Source organism: Eleutherodactylus coqui, chromosome 2 (genome assembly GCF_035609145.1).
Source record: "Eleutherodactylus coqui strain aEleCoq1 chromosome 2, aEleCoq1.hap1, whole genome shotgun sequence".
NCBI classification, from domain to species: domain Eukaryota; kingdom Metazoa; phylum Chordata; class Amphibia; order Anura; family Eleutherodactylidae; genus Eleutherodactylus; species Eleutherodactylus coqui.
The window spans coordinates 37,616,282-37,638,286 of record NC_089838.1 but is presented as its reverse complement, the minus strand read 5'-3'; the positions used below and the strand labels follow the sequence as shown (position 1 = coordinate 37,638,286).

At 40.4% G+C, this 22,005-nt stretch overlaps 3 protein-coding genes across 11 annotated transcripts in view; all 3 read left to right on the top strand.

Moving 5' to 3' along the window:
- Positions 1 to 22,005, top strand: part of LOC136611234 (protocadherin gamma-C5-like) — a 403,514-nt gene that overhangs the window by 178,936 nt on the left and 202,573 nt on the right. Inside the window, exon 1 of one of the 9 annotated variants that reach the window (XM_066590589.1) lies at positions 15,942 to 18,383. The exons of the other annotated variants lie outside the window; for them this stretch is intronic. Coding sequence (XP_066446686.1) covers positions 15,942 to 18,383 — 2,442 coding nt within the window. Of the gene's footprint in view, positions 1 to 15,941; positions 18,384 to 22,005 lie in introns of those variants that run through there. 9 annotated transcript variants of the gene reach the window in all.
- On the top strand, positions 2,576 to 5,149 carry LOC136613120 (protocadherin gamma-C5-like). The gene has a single exon (XM_066593976.1). It carries the CDS (start codon positions 2,684 to 2,686, stop codon positions 5,147 to 5,149), a length of 2,466 nt encoding a protein of 821 aa, XP_066450073.1. The 5' UTR covers positions 2,576 to 2,683.
- On the top strand, positions 8,063 to 10,634 carry LOC136613119 (protocadherin gamma-C5-like). The gene has a single exon (XM_066593975.1). The coding sequence runs from the start codon at positions 8,166 to 8,168 to the stop codon at positions 10,632 to 10,634; it is 2,469 nt and encodes an 822-aa protein (XP_066450072.1). The 5' UTR covers positions 8,063 to 8,165.

Here is a 22,005-nt window from a genome sequence, read left to right as displayed (position 1 = left end):
TTTCGGAGTCATTTTGTCATTGCATCTGTTGACTCAGCGACAGTGGCTGGTGGTTGTTTTATTTTGAATATTGTGCCCAGCTTTGAGCCCAGTGCATGGCTGTCTTCGTGACCCTGAAATAGATTGCAGCCCCTCATCCTGGACTCACCAGCCCTTCTGACTCTCTTCTTGAAGTGCCTTCTATGTAGCTGTGTACATCCAAACACAACTGAATCAGTTGAGAGTAATAGTCATTTGTGTCATTCATATTCTGGTTTCCTTCATTGAATATACTACATCGGTAGCGCCCCCTAGTTCGTCTTTCCTGTGGTTCTCTCTTTCCTGAGATTTTGCATATGTATCATATCTACAAGATTACGTGGTTTCTCTTGCTGGGAACAATCACATTTGACTCTACTGGCTATCACCGTACCGAACCTTTGTTTTCATTTTGCATATCTATTAATGCTTAGACAAATCTACAGCATATGAGACATTTCTCACGAATGAGACTGTTGTTAGCTTTGGATAACTTCTGTTCAGGGACATACTGCATTGGACTTTGCCCATATTTGAGATACTTCTCAATAATGATAGTTTTCGCCTGTCTACGCTCAAAGGATGATGATTAGAGATGAGCGAGCATACTCGCTATAGACAATTACTCGATCGAGCATTGTCCTTAGCGAGTATCTCCCCGCTTGGCAGAGAAGGTTCGGCTGCCGGCGCGGGTGACAGGTGAGTTGCGGCCATGAGCAGGGGGGAGCGGGGGGGGGGGGGGGGGGAGAGGGAAAGAGAGTTCTCCCCTCCGTTCCTCCCCGCTCTCCCCCGCCGCTCCCCGCCCGCCGCTGGCAGCCGATTCTTTGCTCCCGAGCGGGCAGGTACTCGCTAAGGGCAATGCTCGATCGAGTAATTGTCTATAGCGAGTATGCTCGCTCATCTCTAATGATGATCAATTCTCACTGCATGTAGTAGACTTTACCTGCTGCTTGGTCATTGTGCAGCAGTCATTCTTGCTTTCTAACATTATAGCAGGACCTGGTGCTTCTACCATGGGCAGAAGTGATATGTGGCTCCTATATGGTAAAATTATTTATTTATGATGTTACAACTATACAAATAGTCTTATATTGTTTAATGAAGAAAGTAGCATGGTGGTAAACTATAATAATCATAAGAAAGTAGCATGCATTTCCATAGGATTTGTTTATAGTAAATATCTATCAATGGTGGATCATTGAAAAATATCTGAATCCTAGATATATGGAGAAACAGGAAAAAATTATTTGCTTTAAGTTTTTGCTATTTTAGGATCTTTGTTATATTATATATATTGTGAGCCTTTCCTCTATTTAAGCTCAGATACTAACAACCACTGTGTGTATTCATCTCATACACTGAGATATTGCCCTTTTACAAGAGAAATCATTGGAATGAACGAATGGTGACCAAGCCAGTGAATGGGAATGACTGAATGATTGACTTTTTACATGTAAAGACTTGCAAACATCTAAACAATGATTTTTATGCCTGCATAATATGAACGAAGAGCGATAAGTAAACTAATTATCATTCATTCACTGCCCGTGTTCACACTGGACAATTATGGCTCAGTTTCGCACAATTCAATAATTTAATGAACGCTAATTCTTTCATTTAAAAGGCCCCATACATGTAAATCATAAGCATGCTGATGTTATCTGATTGTAAAACACACAAATATGATACACATACAAATAATGTATGATTAGGTGGATGGTGAAGTGATGAGAAAGAACCACAGTGCCCTGTATTCTTACCCATTTTAGACACTTGCAGAGATATATGCCATATAATATATCTGCCTATGTAAAGAGGATATATAAAGATACTTTATGGAGACTGAAGGAAAAATGCAGGAGTATTCTAGAACCATCTGCTTAAACTTGATGGCCCATAGATGTTGTAACTTCACCAGGGTATCAGGGCCCCAACAATATGTTAGTTTACACCATATACAGAATTAAGAGATATCCTGACTTACATAGGTAATTAGTTACATAGGTTGAAAAAAGACACAGCTCCAACCACTTCAACTCTCTTTAAGATTTTGTAAGCAGCTATAGAAATAAATATTTTCTGCTATAAACACAATAATTCCATATTAATAACTTTTATTTCTTAGTGTTTAAACTGCTGGAATACCAAGGAATAGTGATACTATGAGCAGTACATTTATAATATGTAGATATGTTGGCAGTTTCATAAATATTGTGTATACAGTGCATAATACTTTACTCTATAGTTCAACTTTAAATTTCTTTAGTAGCACAACATGTATTATACTAAAATATTTACATAAAACTTTATAACTACAGCAGATTATTCAAATGTTTATATTCTACTTTTGTGTTCTACTTCTATACTGCATTCTCACTATTGGCCAGTAGAGGGTAGTCTTGTCATCCAATCCTTCATTTCAGCAGCACTAGAGAATATGCTCATGTCAGCCCTGCGCTCTCCTCCCCCTGGCTCAGTGATTCACCCTCCCATCGTTTCTCTCACACAAAGAAGAGCTGCAGCGCTGATGAGAGCCCCGTGGATGATTGTTTTCCTCAGATGGATTATATTTTTGGGAATATGGACAGATAAATTCATGATCCTCATGCAGCTGGGATTACACAGCATCTACATGACATCAAATATCAAGGCAATCATTTAAGATATGGACATCAGAGGCTTTTGTCAGTGCTGGAAATGGCAAGTAGTCTGCTCCTTTCTCCTTTGTAGCTGGGGCTGGGTCTCTGGGCAGCTGCGTTATTCTATTGTTGAGGAGTCTGAGCCGGGGACATTGGTAGGAAATGTAGCTCAGGATCTGGGGATAAAACGTGCAGAGCTCTCTCAGCGCAGGATCCATCTGAGATCTGAGCAATCCCAACAATATTTCAGTGTAAATCAGGACAATGGAGGGTTGGTTGTGAAGGAGAGGATTGATAGGGAGAGCCTGTGTGGATCTAGTCCCCGCTGCTTACTGCAGTTAGAGGTTGTGGCTGAGAATCCTCTGGAGCTTATTAGTCTGGAGATAGAGATTCTGGATATTAATGATAATTCTCCCACATTCTTGTCATATGATTACAATATTGAGATCACAGAGCTTCTAACAACTCCTGGCACTCGGTTTGCATTAGAGATTGCTGAGGATTTAGATGTCGGTGTGAATGGTGTCAGTCAGTATACACTGAATGCAAATCCTTATTTCTCATTGTCTGTGAAGAATCGTAAGGACGGAACGCTCATCCCTCAGCTGATACTAGAGAAGGTTTTAGATAGAGAAGAGAAACAAGAACATCACCTCATTCTCACAGCTATTGATGGAGGAGAACCGGCCAGATCAGGGACCTGCAGAATAACAGTCCTTGTATTAGATATTAATGATAATCCTCCAGTCTTTAATCAGTCGGTTTATAAGGTCAGTATAAGGGAGAATCTGCCATTGAAAACTGTCATATTAACCCTGAATGCAACAGATCAGGATGACGGAGCAAATGGGGAGATTGAGTATTCCTATGATGGCCACACATCTAAATCGGCAAGACATTTTTTTACTTTGAAAGAAAATAGTGGTGAGATTTATGTCAATGGAATTATTGATTTTGAAGAAAAAAGCTTTTATGAATTATCTGTTAAGGCAATAGACAAAGGACTTCCAAGATTACAAGGCGACTGCCTTATACAAGTGGAAATAGAAGATATAAATGATAATTCCCCTGAAATTACATTTACCTCAGTGGCTAATGATATTCCGGAAAATGCCCTAATAGGGACAATTGTAGGATTTATTAATGTAAATGACAAGGATTCTGGAAAGAATGGAGAAATAAGACTAAATCTATCACCAAATGTGCCTTTTAGAATAAGATCTCATCAGAATCGTTATGCATTGGTGACAGACGGGAATCTGGATAGAGAGGAAACCCCCCAATACACTATAGAGCTGACAGCCTCTGATTTAGGGTCTCCCCCTCTATACAGTAAAACCAGCGTCACCCTTAGGGTGTCAGATATTAATGATAATGCTCCGCTGTTCACACAGTCTACTTATAATGCTTTCATTAAGGAGAACAGTGACCCAGGGACTCTCCTATGTACAGTATCTGCTAGCGACCTAGATGAGGGGGTTAATTCTGATCTGGTTTACTCCATAGTGGAGAGTCAGATTGACAGCTCCTCTGTCTCCTCCTTTGTCTACATTCATTCTAATGATGGGAATATATACGCTCAGCGTTCCTTTGACTATGAGCAGATCCAGGTTTTACAAATCACCATAAAGGTGGTAGACTCAGGATCTCCACAGTTATCTTCCACTGTTCCCGTCTTTCTCTTCATTCTGGATACAAATGACAATCCCCCCACCCTGCTGTATCCAGAACACTCTGAAGACCTCATTGTCCAAGAGAGGATCCCAAAGTCTACAAGTGCCGGATATCTGGTGACAAAACTGTCCGCAGTGGATCTGGACTCTGGTCACAATGCCTGGCTGCTCTTTACTCTCATCCACCCCATCAATTACTCATCATTTCAGGTGTCTAAACACACCGGAGAGGTGAGAACTGTAAGAGGATTCCAGGAAGCCGAGAACATGGAGCAACAACTTGTCATTTCTATCAGTGATCAGGGGAGTCCTCCATTATCCACCACAGTGACGGTACTTGTCAGTATGGCAGATGAGGTTATAGTGGAAAGACCGAAATCTGGGGACTTCCTGACAAATTCCAAACCCCCATCAGATATGACTCTGTATTTAATCATCTCCCTGGTGGCCATCAGCTTAGTGTCACTTGTTACCTTCATGATATTATTGGTGAAGTGTCTGAGGAAGGACAGTTATGATTGGGGCAGTAGTTGCTGTTTACTTGGTGGATCCCAATCCAAACCCTACACAGATCAGTATCAGCCGGCTCTGTACCTGAACACAGACGGGACCTTAAAGTACATGGAGGTCAGGATGGTTCCTCCAGGGTCCCAGGGGCAGAGCTACCAAACTCATTTACCCCCGGTCCCGGAACAACAAGACTTCAGTATTGTGCAGCCTGTAAATTATCCTCAACTAAAGGATATATATCAAGAAGCCTCATCTGAGGGGGAATCACTGAATGATCCAAACAATGTAAGTGGTGATATTATAGTCTAATAACTTACTGGAATTTGAAATCTAAAATAATCGATTTGATTTGCAGATTTTGTAGCTCAGAAATATAATTCGGTCTTTGATTGGTTAAAAAATGGAATAAAATTGAAAGTAAAGTAAAATGTTATTTCAAGGATGGGATGTTTCCTATTTCTGTCTTATTGTCGGCCACCTCCAACATTACGTACTGTATGAATCGTGAGACTATTTTTTATGATTATCATTTTGTTTTCAGCTAATGATGTGCCATTTTATTGCTTTTAGTGCTTTTTTAATCTTTTGCTGTTGTATAAATTTTAAACCACGACATCTTTCTGCAGTTTTTAGGCCTCCCTTACACAGGCATTTTTGTACAGCATTTAGCGCTGCTTTTTCAGCGAAGCTCTAAACGCTGTACAACGCTCCCATTCACTTCATTGAGGTTGTTCACACAAGTGTCAAAACGCAACATTTCCAACACTGCGCTTTGACAGCAATGCATATTCTATCTTTGGCCTTTTTTGGCTCTGCGTTGCCCATTGAAATGAATGGGCACCAAGTTCAGCGCTGCCAAACACGCGGCACAACTTGGTACCACGTTTTTGGCAGTGTTAAATGCCCTAGCTTCACTACCTGAGAAAAAAAAAATCAATACTCACCTAGCTGCCGCCGTCGGGTCCCTGCCACTACTTTTTGTAGCTCTGTACAAGCTACCCTTGCACATGTCATCCCTGACAAAGCATCTTTTTCCGATAACGGGGATTGAAGACCCTGCCTTCAGCAAGAAATTGCTCTAATTGGCTGAGGCGTTTGGCCAATCACAGCCATTCATTGAATGGCTCAGCCAATCATAGCAATTTCTTGCTGGAGGCATAGTCTTCAACCCTCATTACCAGCAAAGATAGTCTGTCGGGGATTTCAAGTGCCGGGAAGCCTGTACAGAGCTCCGGAGAGCAGCGGCAGGGACCTAACAGCGTATACTACGTAAGTATTGCTTTTTTTCCTCTGCTTCCTTGGCTGCCTTTTCAGCCAAGAAAATGCAGCTGAAAACGAGGCCAAAATGCTGGCAAAACGCGTGCCAGAGCGGCTGAAAGCACAGTATAGGCAGAGCTGAAAAACGATGAGTTTCTAGAAACGCCTGTGTAAGGGAGGCCTAAGTGTGGGTTGATCACTATATATATATACTTTTAAATAAAAATAGATTTTTATGTTTTGCAAGATGGATTCAGTGATAAATACATATGGCGTCTTCTGTAGCCGTGGCTGCCCAGTTTCTGAGAAACGGATTGTACACTTCACATACTTTATTTCAGTTTTATTGTAGAACTGCATACAATAAACAGATCCTATACTGAGTTACAGTTATGTGCGCAGGTTCATGATCCTTCATGTTTTTACTTTAGCAGCAGGAATGGACCAGTATGAAAGTAGGAGGGACGTATCTACAGAATATTCAAGTTCCTAACATTGCTCTGCCAATTTGTAAGCATATTAGATGTACAGTATGTCAGTTCTATATAGTACTCTACTATTTATAATGAAGGAGCCTGAGCATGCCAAGCGTAACTGAAGTCTTTCTTGAGCTTAAATATTTCAGTTTAGGTTGAAGCATTGAACATGTTCATGAAATAACACATTTACTAATTGGAGTGCTGCAATCTTTTCCTACTGTTTTTGATTGTTGGCTAGGGCAATCCTCGCTTGGCACTATGTTTACATATGTTCACCTTGCTGAGGCTCAGAACAAAAAATGGATACTCACCTTGTGTATCTTCTGGTTATATACAGATTCTTCTCTACTTCCTACTGGTCTCTCCTGGCCGGCAGCTATGAAGTCTCAACTGGTTAGACTGCTGTAGCCAATGATTAGCTGAGTTGCTAGCATGTCTATACTACCGCACCATTGCTGGAGACCAGGATGTGGAGACCAGCAGGAATGCAGGCAAGATTATGTACGGACCAGAAAAATGCATATGGAGGGGCATATGACTGTAGGGATCACCGAACCTTCTCCATAGCAATATATAGCACAGATATGTAGTGGAGGTTGAGTGATATGTATGGTAACATGCTCTTCATATGCAGCATTTTTATGTGTCCTCCCTTAACTTGGCCAATAACGCTATATATTGTAAGATATGTGGAGTGAAATGAAATAAGAAATGTATACATTCAACAGATGCCACTAACAGATGTTGTCTGTCACCATGGGCTTCCATGTAGAAAGAAACAAAAATGTTTATTTGTTTTTAATTGATATCAGTAATGACTGACATTTGTCAATCAGTTATCATTTTTGTACTATGAGTGTAGGAGACCTTAACAAAATCCAAGAAAATCCACATGAGGCTGTAAGATAGGCAGATAGATAGAAGATAGATAGATATTCTCTATTACTGTAGTACAAATAAAATAATTTTACATCAATAACTTTTATTTCTTAGTCTTCAGATGCTGAGATACTATAGAATACCAAAAATACTAACACTATATTTAAACTATATAACTGGTGTGATAGTTTTGTGAATAGCGTAATTTTTCTTTTAAGAAGTATTTTTGTGTAAAGTAACAGTTTCATTTATTTTTATAGATACAATTCAGATCTAATATGTAACAAAATGTGAATGTACATAAAAATATTCATATATGTAACAAAAAAAATACCTAAAATTCAAGGGAAGAGTAGACTATTCCAATGTTTCTATTCTACTTTTTTCATTTATTATTTTTTACTTCCTTGCTACATTCTCACTTTTGGCCAGTAGAGGGTAGTCTTGTCATCCAGTCCTTCATTTCAGCAATACTAGAGAATGTGCTCATGTCAGCCCTGCGCTCTCCTCCCCCTGGCTCAGTGATTCACCCTCCCATCGTTTCTCTCACACAAAGAAGAGCTGCAGCGCTGATGAGAACCCTGTGGATGATTGTTTTCCTCAAATGGATTATATTTTTGGGAATATGGACAGATAAATTCATGATCCTCATGCAGCTGGGATTACACAGCATCTACATGACATCAAATATCAAGGCAATCATTTAAGATATGGACAACAAAGGCTTTTGTCAGTGCTGGAAATGGCAAGTAGTCTGCTTCTTTCTCCTTTGTAGCTGGGGCTGGGTCTCTGGGCAGCTGCGTTATTCTATTGTTGAGGAGTCTGAGCCGGGGACATTGGTAGGAAATGTAGCTCAGGATCTGGGGATAAAACGTGCAGAGCTCTCTCAGCGCAGGATCCATCTGAGATCTGAGCAATCCCAACAATATTTCAGTGTAAATCAGGACAATGGAGGGTTGGTTGTGAAGGAGAGGATTGATAGGGAGAGCCTGTGTGGATCTAGTCCCCGCTGCTTACTGCAGTTAGAGGTTGTGGCTGAGAATCCTCTGGAGCTTATTAGTCTGGAGATAGAGATTCTGGATATTAATGATAATTCTCCCACATTCTCATCTAAAGATCGTGTTGTAGAGATCACAGAGGTGTTTATCACTCCTGGTGCTCGGTTTGCATTAGAGATTGCAAAGGATTTAGATGTCGGTGTGAATGGTGTCAGTCAGTATACACTGAATACAAATCCTTATTTCTCATTGTCTGTGAAGACTCATAAAGATGGAACGCTCATCCCTCAGCTGATACTAGAGAAGGTTTTAGATAGAGAAGAGAAACAAGAACATCACCTCATTCTCACAGCTATTGATGGAGGAGAACCGGCCAGATCAGGGACCTGCAGAATAACAGTCCTTGTATTAGATATTAATGATAATCTTCCAGTCTTTAATCAGTCAGTTTATAAAGTCAGTATAAGGGAGAATCTGCCATTGAAAACTGTCATATTAACCCTGAATGCGACAGATCAGGATGACGGAGCAAATGGGGAAATCGAGTTCTCCTTTGATGATCACACATTTGAGTCAGCTAAAAAATTATTTGCTTTAAATCAGCAAACTGGAGACATTTATATCAATGAACTTATAGATTTTGAAGAGTTAAATTTTTATGAATTATCCATCAAGGCAGAAGATAAAGGACTCCCTAAATTAGAGGGGAACTGTATAGTTCATGTGGAAGTGGAAGATGTCAATGATAATCCCCCAGAAATTACATTTTCCTCAGTGACTAATAATATCCCAGAAAATGCCCTAATAGGGACAGTTGTAGGATTTATTTATGTAAATGACAAGGATTCTGGAAAGAATGGAGAAATAAGACTAAATCTATCACCAAATGTGCCTTTTAGAATAAGATCTAATCAGAATCGTTATGCATTGGTGACAGACGGGGATCTGGATAGGGAGGAAACCCCCCAATACACTATAGAGCTGACAGCCTCTGATTTAGGGTATCCTCCTCTATACAGTAAAACCAGCGTCACCCTCAGGGTGTCAGATATTAATGATAATGCTCCGCTGTTCACACAGTCTACTTATAATGCTTTCATTAAGGAGAACAGTGACCCAGGGACTCTCCTATGTACAGTATCTGCTAGCGACCTAGATGAGGGGGTTAATTCTGATCTGGTTTACTCCATAGTGGAGAGTCAGATTGACGGCTCCTCTGTCTCCTCCTTTGTCTACATTCATTCTAATGATGGGAATATATACGCTCAGCGTTCCTTTGACTATGAGCAGATCCAGGTTTTACAAATCACCATAAAGGTGGAAGACTCAGGATCCCCACAGTTATCTTCCACTGTTCCCGTCTTTCTCTTCATTCTGGATACAAATGACAATCCCCCCACCCTGCTGTATCCAGAACACTCTGAAGACCTCATTGTCCAAGAGAGGATCCCAAAGTCTACAAGTGCCGGATATCTGGTGACAAAACTGTCCGCAGTGGATCTGGACTCTGGTCACAATGCCTGGCTGCTGTTTACTCTCATCCACCCCATCAATTACTCATCATTTCAAGTGTCTAAACACACCGGAGAGGTGAGAACTATAAGAGGATTTCAGGAAGCCGAGAACATGGAGCACCAACTTGTCATTTCTATCAGTGATCAGGGGAGTCCTCCATTATCCACCACAGTGACGGTACTTGTCAGTATGGCAGATGAGGTTATAGTGGAAAGACCCAAATCTGGGGACTTCCTGACAAATTCCAAACCCCCATCTGATATGACTCTGTATTTAATCATCTCCCTGGTGGCCATCAGCTTAGTGTCACTTGTTACCTTCATTATATTATTGGTGAAGTGTCTGAGGAAGGACAGTTATGATTGGGGCAGTAGTTGCTGTTTACTTGGTGGATCCCAATCCAAACCCTACACAGATCAGTATCAGCCGGCTCTGTACCTGAACACAGACGGGACCTTAAAGTACATGGAGGTCAGGATGGTTCCTCCAGGGTCCCAGGGGCAGAGTTACCAAACTCATTTACCCCCGGCCCCGGAACAGCAAGATTTCAGTATTGTGCAGCCTGTGAATTATCCTCAACTAAAGGATATATATCAAGAAGCCTCATCTGAGGGGGAATCACTGAATGATCCAAACAATGTAAGTGGTAATGTTATAGTTTTATAACTTACTGGACTATGAAACGTATAACGTCTGATTTGATTCGCAGATTTTGTAACTCCAGAACGTCATCTTTGGTCTTTATCAGTTAGAAAGCATAGTATAGCATTAAACGTAAAGTAAAACATGTTTTCTAAAGGTGTTTTGTATTTTTAATTTGTTGCCAGTAATCCCTAACTCTGTTTACTGTCTGAGTGTTTGTGATGTTCTTTTTTGTTTTTCAACTGATAATATACACTGCAATTGCTCATAAATTATGTTGGTCATTGTAATCAGCTAGGTGATAAAATCTGGCTGATTTTCACAGAATCAGTTCAGGTCAGCCCAACCCAATTTTTAGCAAAAATCAACGCAGCCACCATCTTTTTTCTTCAGAGAAGGTGGAGCAAAATGAGGACACAAAGAGAACATAAACACTCTATGCAGTTATTACCCTTGGACAGATTTAAACCTAGAACTCCAAGATGGTAAAGCATCAGTGCTAAGAAATGAGCCACCACACTTCTTTCATTTTCCTTCTCCCTTTTTACTAATCTAGAGGAGGAAAATAAGGGGAAGAAAACAAAGAATAAACACAAAGACAACATACAAGGTCTATGCAGATGTTGTCCATAGTCAAACATGAACCTAGAACCCCACCACTACAAGGCCACTAAGATTCTTCCTTCTTCCTCCTCTTGTTTCTTATCAAAAGGCGAAGGAAAAATAGAGGATCTTCTTATTCTCTTTACTCTCCACCTTCTCATTCTTCTTACCATTCTCCTTCTTCTCCTCCTTCACTTTTCTCCTCTGCTCCTTCGCCTCTGGAGAAGGAAGAAGAAGAAATAGGATGAATAATGAAGAACAAAGAACTAGCATGATGGTTTAGTCATTAGCACTGTTGCCTTACAGTGCTATGGTCCTAGGTTCAAACCTGAGCAAAGACAACATCAGCACGAATTTTGTATGTTCTCTGTGTTTCTCTTTCATAAGAGGAAGAATAAATATGGTGGCTCAGTTGTTAGCGCTGCTGCCTAAGAGTTTAAGGGTCAAGCCTGACCTAGGCCAAATTCTGTATGGAGTTTTTATGTTCTCTTTGTCTTTATTATTCCTTTGGAGAAAAAGCAACAAGTTTGGTGGCTCAGTTGTTATCACCGCTGCCTGGCAGTGATGGATTTATAGGTTTGAATCTGACTAAGAGTAACATGTATGGAGATTTTCAAAGACGAGGTTGTCTTTGAGGAGATTTGAGCCTAGGACCCCAGTACTGCAAGGTAACGGTGCTAATCACTGAGCCATATTCAATGGGAATCGGGATCAGGTCGTTCCGATTATTTTTGGAAAGTTGGGTCAGTCATTCCCGACCCGATTATTCTAATAATAGTTCATCATTACTCAAGTGTTTTCTTAAAATGTTTTGCTGTTCCATAAATCCATAACCATTTTTAAGAGACACATTTTAAACTATTTAGTGTGGACTACTAGATATGACATACTTCATTGTATAATTAGGGATTTTTATGTATTTGATTGATGATTGGTAATCTGTGATAAAATATTATGCCTTCTTCTATAGCAGACGCTGCATGCTTTGTGAGACATGGATGATATAGTGCTTCTTGTTTCTTTTTATTTCAGTCATATTACCCTACAGTATATAAAGAATCAGCTACTATACTGTGTTATAAGGATATGCAGAATTCTCATGTGATGTTACTTTTGAACATTCTTATTATAGCCGTAGGGATGGAGCAATAATATAGAATAAGGGATGTATATACTTTAAAAGTTCCCGTCATTGTCATGATAGTAGAATACATGTATGTCAGTTATATCGCACTATACTATTTATAGTCAATGAGCCTGAGTGTTTTAGGCACAATTCAGGTATTTCTCAAGTTTAAAAGGATTTTCCTAGACTAAAAAAATGGGCTAAAATAAAAAAGTAGCTCTCATGCATTAAAAGGTTCCTAGCCCAGCGCATTCACCCTGGTCCCTGCCACTTTGGTCCTGGGAGCTCCTCCTGGCAATACTGGCATGAACGGCACAACAGGGGAATATGTGTTTAATACCATATTAATGCCAAATGTGATAGAGTTGAAAAATAACAATGGGGAAAGGTTAGGTCGTGCTGGACCAGACAGCCATTTATGGGTGAGTATTGCTATACTTTTTTTTTTAAGCATTTCCCCTGCTCATTAAATTATTCTTTTTTATCTTGGAAAGTCCCTTTATGAAATTCATTAGCTGAAGTTAAAACATTGAACTTGTTCATGTGATTGAAAACACATTTCCTGAAATGGAGTTCTGCAATCTATTCATACTCTAATTATTGTCTATAGAACAGCAGAAAGCAATTGGACAAAATGCTTCGGGACATTTTCCTTCCAAATGGATGTCTTTTCCATCTGCTTAGTAGGAAACTGAAGAAATAGGTCCATTCAGTGGGAAAACCTTTCTATTATTTGGAATTATAGACTATAAGAGACAACTTCCCCGACTTAGACAATTGCTAACATCGGGTAACTCCTCTCCTACAGTGTACTGTATCATATTCAACATTGTCTATTATTGTATGTTTCAAAAATGACTCTCATGAATGAAGGATTGAAATTTTGGGGGATCTTAGAGGATGATGATCCATCTTCACTAAATATTTGGTAGCTCTAAAGGGGTTTTATCACTACTAAAATACATATTCAAGCAGCTGGGCCCTGCATATAATAAAAGAGCAGACTTTACTGTCCTCTCTTCGTCTCCCCTATGACGCAGCTCAGTGGCTCCCATGACCCTGGCACCGGCTTACGGGTGTATGGGTGGCTGAAGTCAGGTGAGCACTGCGGCCAATCAGAGAGTGCAGAATCACTAATTAAACTCCTGACATCAATGCTCACATCCGGTGTGACATTGGGGTCCAAAGAGAAGTGAGTATAGCTTGTTTTTTCTATTTAAGCCGGACTCAGCTGCTTGAAAATTTTTTGTGGTAGTGATAAAACCCTCTAGCCTACTAAATTGTGATTGTGCGACTGCTTCTAATTCTATAGCAGGATCTGACACTATTCAAGATATACTAAATCGTTTTCTACAAAACTATATACAATCTGCTCAGCTCCTCCTGTTCTATAACATGCTATGTGCAGATTGGACTGTTATGTTCAACAGGACAGGTTCCCTTTAAGTCTTTGCGCATGGTTCTAATACCAAACTGCTATGAAAAAACGAATTCTTGTACCCACCATATTTTTCTGCTATCGTAGCGTGGTATTACATTGTATATATAGTAGTATACATACTAACCCATCATATTGGTTATTATGATTATAAGGTACAATGACATGAAGCATTAATGACAGGGGTGTAACCATCGTTTGATTTGGAATGTGTCCCTGTATAATCAGTACAGATGGTCCCCTACTTACCAACAGGTTCCATTCCAGGAAGCTGCTTGTAAGTGCATTTTGTTCGTTGTCGAACTAATGCTTGCATGGAGGGGGATCGCGGGTGGATCCTGCTTCATACAACGTCGGGTGCAGGCTGTTTCTTACAGCATTCACGGTGGCATTTAAAGCGTTAACAGTTCCGACGAGCGGTGCAGCTTGTTGGAAATGTTGCCGCCAAGTGTTGGCTATAAGAAACAGCCTGCACCCAACGTTCGAGGGTCGCATAGGCCTCTCGTGATATGATTGTGGGATGCTGTGCTGTTGCCATGGCAGCAGGGGGCCTTCTGAAAGGCCCCAGGGCTGCCTATGCAGAGTGGCCTATCATGCCGTACCTATGGCATGGCTTGATAGTCTGTTTGTCCGATCACTGCACAGTATGATGTGATGCCATAGCATTACATCATACTGCAGGACAGGTTGTTCATAACTTGTGACGTTCGTAACTCGATCGTTTGCAAGTAGTGGACTATCTGTACATGAAAGCTTAATGTGTAGTTTGGTCTCCATTCCGCAATATATTCTGCATTATCTATTATCTTATCTCGGAGCGGAGATGGACCTCCTTACTTACCGGGTCCTATAGAAGCTGCTACACCGGGGTTTTCTAACCTTTATCTGTTTAATATACAGCATATTTTTACGCCGTACAGATGTGTCTTCCATGATCTTGACACAGTCAGAGGTGAAAAAGCAATGTATATGTTCAATGGCTCACATAGATGCCATCCATCACCATAGGCTCCCATGTTAAAAAAATATATATATTAATATATACTTTTTGTACTGGTTGAGTGTGAAGAATGTATTTATGGATGCCATACTCCAGCAAAGAGACGCTGCAATATAACTTCAGTTCTCAGCCGCAGGAACAGCATGTTTTAGCGCTCCTCATCACCCATCACAATAAACTCCAAAAAATAGGGCAGACAGTGGTTGAAATCGCCACGCTGGAAGGCGCCGTGCAGCCACGCGGTCGAGCTCATATCTGCAAGGCCCCATTGAAATCAATGAGAGCGTTATACTGCGATTACCGCTGTGGTAATCACGGTAAAAAGCGACTGAGTGAGAGTGACCTTAGGTTCCCATGTAAGAAAGTGTAGGACAATGTACACCTTATTGTATTGGACAGCTTGAAGATATATAACTTCTGTGCTATATATTGTACCGTCATCTTCTGTATTAAGATGCAAACTTTCCTATTTTTCTCGTTTTCCCAATGATCAGCATTAAGCTGCCTTCACACTCTTGCCTATATCATCATTGCTTTCACTAACTGTATCATATATACATATATATGGACACTCTTATTAGAGCTATAGTTTAACATTATTAACATATATTTTAGTGTTCTAATATACCATGGAATACTAATCAAACCAATACTATATGTATAATGTGTAATTATAGTCATAGTTTTATGAATATTATAAGTTTAATAACACAATGATTAAGCGTATTTACAGTTTACTCTATAGTTATACATTTCCTTCAGATCTAATCTGTAGCATAGTGACCATAGTAGGCAAAATTATACATAAAGCTCCATACCTATAGTGGATTCCTACTATTTTCCTTTTCTGTTCTACTTCTTTGATGCAGTTCTTAATTTTGGCCAGTAGAGGGTAGTCTTGTCATCTAGTTCTTTAATTCACTAATACTAGAGAATGTGTTCATGTCAGCTCTGCGCTCTCCTCCCCCTGGCTCAGTGATTCACCCTCCCATCGTTTCTCTCACACAAAGAAGAGCTGCAGCGCTGATGAGAGCCCTGTGGATGATTGTTTTCCTCAGATGGATTATATTTTTGGGAATATGGACAGATAAATTCATGATCCTCATGCATCTGGGATTACACAGCATCTACATGACATCAAATATCAAGGCAATCATTTAAGATATGGACATCAGAGGCTTTCATCAGTGCTGGAAATGGCAAGTAGTCTGCTCCTTTCTCCTTTGTAGCTGGGGCTGGGTCTCTGGGCAGCTGCGTTATTCTATTGTTGAGGAGTCTGAGCCGGGGACATTGGTAGGAAATGTAGCTCAGGATCTGGGGATAAAACGTGCAGAGCTCTCTCAGCGCAGGATCCATCTGAGATCTGAGCAATCCCAACAATATTTCAGTGTAAATCAGGACAATGGAGGGTTGGTTGTGAAGGAGAGGATTGATAGGGAGAGCCTGTGTGGATCTAGTCCCCGCTGCTTACTGCAGTTAGAGGTTGTGGCTGAGAATCCTCTGGAGCTTATTAGTCTGGAGATAGAGATTCTGGATATTAATGATAATTCTCCCACATTCTCATCTAATCTTCGTATTATAGAGATCACAGAATTAGTTACAAGTCCCGGGGCTCGGTTTGCATTAGAAATTGCCAAGGATTTAGATGTCGGTATGAATGGTGTCAGTCAGTATACACTGAATACAAATCCTTATTTCTCATTGTCTGTGAAGACTCATAAAGACGGAACGCTCATCCCTCAGCTGATACTAGAGAAGGTTTTAGATAGAGAAGAGAAACAAGAACATCACCTCATTCTCACAGCTATTGATGGAGGAGAAGCGGCCAGATCAGGGACCTGCAGAATAACAGTCCTTGTATTAGATATTAATGATAATCCTCCAGTCTTTAATCAGTCAGTTTATAAAGTCAGTATAAGGGAGAATCTGCCATTGAGAACTGTCATATTAACCCTGAATGTGACAGATCAGGATGACGGAGCAAATGGGGAGATTGAGTTCTTCTTTGATGATCACACGTTTGAGTCTGCCAAAAAATTATTTGCTTTAAATCAGCAAACTGGAGAAATTTATGTTAATAAACCTATAGATTTTGAAGAGTTAAATTTTTATGAATTATCCATTAAGGCAGAAGATAAAGGACTTCCTAAATTGGAGGGGAACTGTATAGTTCATGTGGAGGTGGAAGATGTCAATGATAATCCCCCAGAAATCACATTTTCCACAGTGACTAATAATATCCCAGAAAATGCCCTAATAGGCACAGTTGTAGGATTTATTAATGTAAAAGATGAAGATTCTGGAAAGAATGGAGAAATAAGACTAAATCTATCACCAAATGTGCCTTTTAGAATAAGATCTAATCAGAATCGTTATGCATTGGTGACAGATGGGAATCTGGATAGGGAGGAAACCCCCCAATACACTATAGAGCTGACAGCCTCTGATTTAGGGTCTCCTCCTCTATACAGTAAAACCAGCGTCACCCTCAGGGTGTCAGATATTAATGATAATGCTCCGCTGTTCACACAGTCTACTTATAATGCTTTCATTAAGGAGAACAGTGACCCAGGGACTCTCCTATGTACAGTATCTGCTAGCGACCTAGATGAGGGGGTTAATTCTGATCTGGTTTACTCCATAGTGGAGAGTCAGATTGACGGCTCCTCTGTCTCCTCCTTTGTCTACATTCATTCTAATGATGGGAATATATACGCTCAGCGTTCCTTTGACTATGAGCAGATCCAGGTTTTACAAATCACCATAAAGGTGGCAGACTCAGGATCTCCACAGTTATCTTCCACTGTTCCCGTCTTTCTCTTCATTCTGGATACAAATGACAATCCCCCCACCCTGCTGTATCCAGAACACTCTGAAGACCTCATTGTCCAAGAGAGGATCCCAAAGTCTACAAGTGCCGGATATCTGGTGACAAAACTGTCCGCAGTGGATCTGGACTCTGGTCACAATGCCTGGCTGCTGTTTACTCTCATCCACCCCATCAATTACTCATCATTTCAAGTGTCTAAACACACCGGAGAGGTGAGAACTGTAAGAGGATTCCAGGAAGCCGAGAACATGGAGCAACAACTTGTCATTTCTATCAGTGATCAGGGGAGTCCTCCATTATCCACCACAGTGACGGTACTTGTCAGTATGGCAGATGAGGTCATAGTGGAAAGACCGAAATCTGGGGACTTCCTGACAAATTCCAAACCCCCATCAGATATGACTCTGTATTTAATCATCTCCCTGGTGGCCATCAGCTTAGTGTCACTTGTTACCTTCATGATATTATTGGTGAAGTGTCTGAGGAAGGACAGTTATGATTGGAGCAGTAGTTGCTGTTTACTTGGTGGATCCCAATCCAAACCCTACACAGATCAGTATCAGCCGGCTCTGTACCTGAACACAGACGGGACCTTAAAGTACATGGAGGTCAGGATGGTTCCTCCAGGGTCCCAGGGGCAGAGTTACCAAACTCATTTACCCCCGGCCCCGGAACAGCAAGATTTCAGTATTGTGCAGCCTGTAAATTATCCTCAACTAAAGGATATATATCAAGAAGCCTCATCTGAGGGGGAATCACTGAATGATCCAAACAATGTAAGTGGTGATATTGTAGTAAAATGACCTACTGGATTATAAAATCTAAAATCATTGATTTGATTTGCAGATTTTGTAGCTCAGAAATATATTTTGGTCGTTTATCAGTTAACAAATGTAACAAAATTAAACGTACGATAAAATATAATTTCAAGGATGGGATGTTTCCTATTTCTGTCTTATTATCGGTGACCTCCAACATTATGTGCTCTATGAATCATGAGTATATATTTTATTGCCATTATTTTGTTTTCAGCTAACGACGATATACAGTGTTATTGCTTTTTAGTGCCGTTTTTATCTTTTGCTGTTGTGTCACTTTTTAACCCACTGCACATTTCTGTAGTTTTTAGTGTGGTTTGTTTACTATTTACATAATTTTTTTTAAAGAATAGATTTTTATATTGGATGATTTGGATTCAGTGATAAATACATATGGCGTCTTCTGCAGCAGTGGCCGCCTACTTTCTTTTAAATGGATTGTATACTTCACATACTTTATTTCAGTTTTATTGTAGAACTGCATACATTAAACAGATCCTATACTGAGTTACAGTTATGTGCGCAGGTTCATGATCCTTCATGTTTTTACTTTAGCAGCAGGAATGGACCAGTATTAAAGTAGGAAGGATGTATATACAGAATATTCAAGTTCCTATTATTGCTCTGCCAATTTGTAAGCATATTAGATGTACAGTATGTCAGTTCTATATAGTACTCTACTAGTTATAGTCAAGGAGCCTGAGCATGCCAACCGTAACTGAAGTCTTTCTTGAGCCTAAATATTTCAGTTAATGTTGAAACATTGAACATGTTCATGAAATAACACATTTACTAATTGGAGTGCTGCAATCTTTTCCTACTGTTTTTGGTGGTTGGCTAGGGCAATCCTCGCTTGGCACTATGTTTATATATGTTCACATTGCTGAGGCTTAGAACAAAAAAATGGATACTTACCTTCTGTATCTTCTGGTTATATACAGATTCTTCTCTACTTCCTGCTGGTCTCTCCTGGCCGGCAGCTATGAAGTCTCACCCGGTAAGACTGCTGCAGCCTATGATTAGCTGCATTGCTGGTATGTCTATATGACACACGATTGCTGGAGACCAGGATGTGGAGAGCAGCAGAGGAGCAGTGAAGATTATGTACGGACCAGAAAAATGCATATGGAGGGGCATGTGACCATATATGTCACTCAACCTTCTCCATAGCAAAATATAGCACAGATACGTAGTGGAGGCTGAGTGATATGTATGATAACATGCTCTTCCATATGCAACCTTCTTATGGATGATCTGTTAAGATGCGATGAGGAGGTCAATCAAATGGTGGCCGCAGTTTCACTAAAAGAGAAGACAGGAACAGTGCAAGCATAAATAGTGTATTAGCGAGTTAAATATAAGCAAATTTCCAAAGCATTTTTTAATATTATCTAAGAAATGTCAAACTCCTTAAATGAACATGGAAAATTTTAGTTTTGGTTGGAGTTTCACTTTAAATGTTATAAGCCTCTTCCCATTATTGCGTCTCAACCAGGAAGAGCTATGTATTGGTCTAATACACTGAGATACCTATGAAGCTTGGATCATGGAGCACTCTGGGGTTATATGGCTATAAGGGCTCAGTCTCACGGGCGTTATAACGTCCGATTATTCGCACGTTAAAAAAGATCGCACTATATAGAACCAATGCATTCTAATGACAGAGGTCATATGTGTGAATTTTACATGCGCAAAAACGTCTGTGGTGAAAATACACATTTTAGGGATGATTTTCAGGAAAGGGCTTATATTTAAAGCCCTTCCCCAAAAGTCGCTGCAGGGCTTGCCGGCAGCCCATTGCTTTCAATGGAGCCGGCTGTAGCGCTGGCTCCATTGAATTTGATGGGAGAACATTGTGGTCCTCTGCCACAGCAGAGTTCCACAGTCTCACTGCTCTTACAGTAAAGAACCACCTTTTATGTTGGTGATGAAACCTTCTTTCCTCTAGACGTAGCGGATGCCCTCTCGTTACCGTCGCAGTCCTGGGTATAAACAGATCTTGGGAGAGATCCTTGTATTGCCCCTCATGTATTTATACATAGTTATTTGATCGCCCCTTAGCCGTCTTTTTTCCAGAGTAAATAATCCCAGTTTGGATAGCCTCTCTGGGTATTCCAGTCCCTTCATTCCATGTATTAGTTTAGTTGCCCTTCTTTGAACCCCCTCCGGCGCTATAACATCTTTCCTGAGCACCGGTGACCAGAACTATGCGCAGTATTCCATATGGGGCCTGACTAGTGCCTTATATAGTGGAAGGATAATGTTCTCGGCCCTCGCCCCTATACCTCTTTTAATGCACCCCAAGACTTTATTAGCTTTTGCATATCTAGAACAGATACGGCATTGGAGGATAAGTACTACTAGTTATACCTTTTCCTTTATGACATAAAAGATGTATTTACATCATACAGATGTGTCCTCCCTTAAAGGGGTTGTCCCGCGGCAGCAAGTGGGTCTATACACTTCTGTATGGCCATAATAATGCACTTTGTAATATACATTGTGCATTAATTATGAGCCATACAGAAGTTATAAAAAGTTTTTTACTTACCTGCTCCGTTGCTGGCGTCCTCGTCTCCATGGTGCCGACTAATTTTCGGCCTCCGATGGCCAAATTAGCCGCGCTTGCGCAGTCCGGGTCTTCTCCTGTTCTCTATGGGGCTCCGTGTAGCTCCATGTAGCTCCGCCCCGTCACGTGCCGATTCCAGCCAATCAGGAGGCTGGAATCGGCAATGGACCGCACAGAAGAGCTGCGGTCCACGGAGGCAGAGGATCCCGGCGGCCATCTTCACAGGTAAGTATAGAAGTCACCGGAGCGCGGGGATTAAGGTAAGCGCTCCGGTGAGCTTTCTGTACGTCCCTGCATCGGGGTTGTCTCGCGCCGAACGGGGGGGGGTTGAAAAAAAAAAAAAACCCGTTTCGGCGCGGGACAACCCCTTTAACTTGGCAGTTAACGCAATATTTTGTAAGATGTGTGCAGTAAAATGAAAAAGAAATGCATACGTTCAACGGATGCCACTAAGAGTTGTTGTCTGTCACCATAGGCTCCCATGTAGAAAGAAAAAAAGTGTTTGTTTTACTTAATATCAGTGATGACTGCCATATGTCAATCATAGGCTCATTTATCATTTTTGTACTCTGAGTGCAGGAGACCTTAACACAATTCAAGAAAATCCAAATGAGGCTGTAAGATAGATAGATAGATAGATAGATAGATAGATAGATAGATAGATAGAGAGATATGAGAAAGATAGATAGATAGATAGATAGATATGAGATAGATAGATAGATAGATAGATAGATAGATAGATAGATATGAGATAGATAGATAGATAGATAGATAGATAGATAGATAGATAGATAGATAGATAGATAGATAGATACAGATGGATATACAGATAGATAGATACTGCATGATACAAATAGTACTATCAGGATAATTAAAATATGTAACTATACTGATAGTTTTATGACTAGTGTTAGTTTGCTTGCAAGAAGTGTTCGTTTGTATAATAGCTTTTCCTTTATGTTTATAGTTAAATTTCATATCTAAAATGTAACAAAATGTGAACACTTCAAG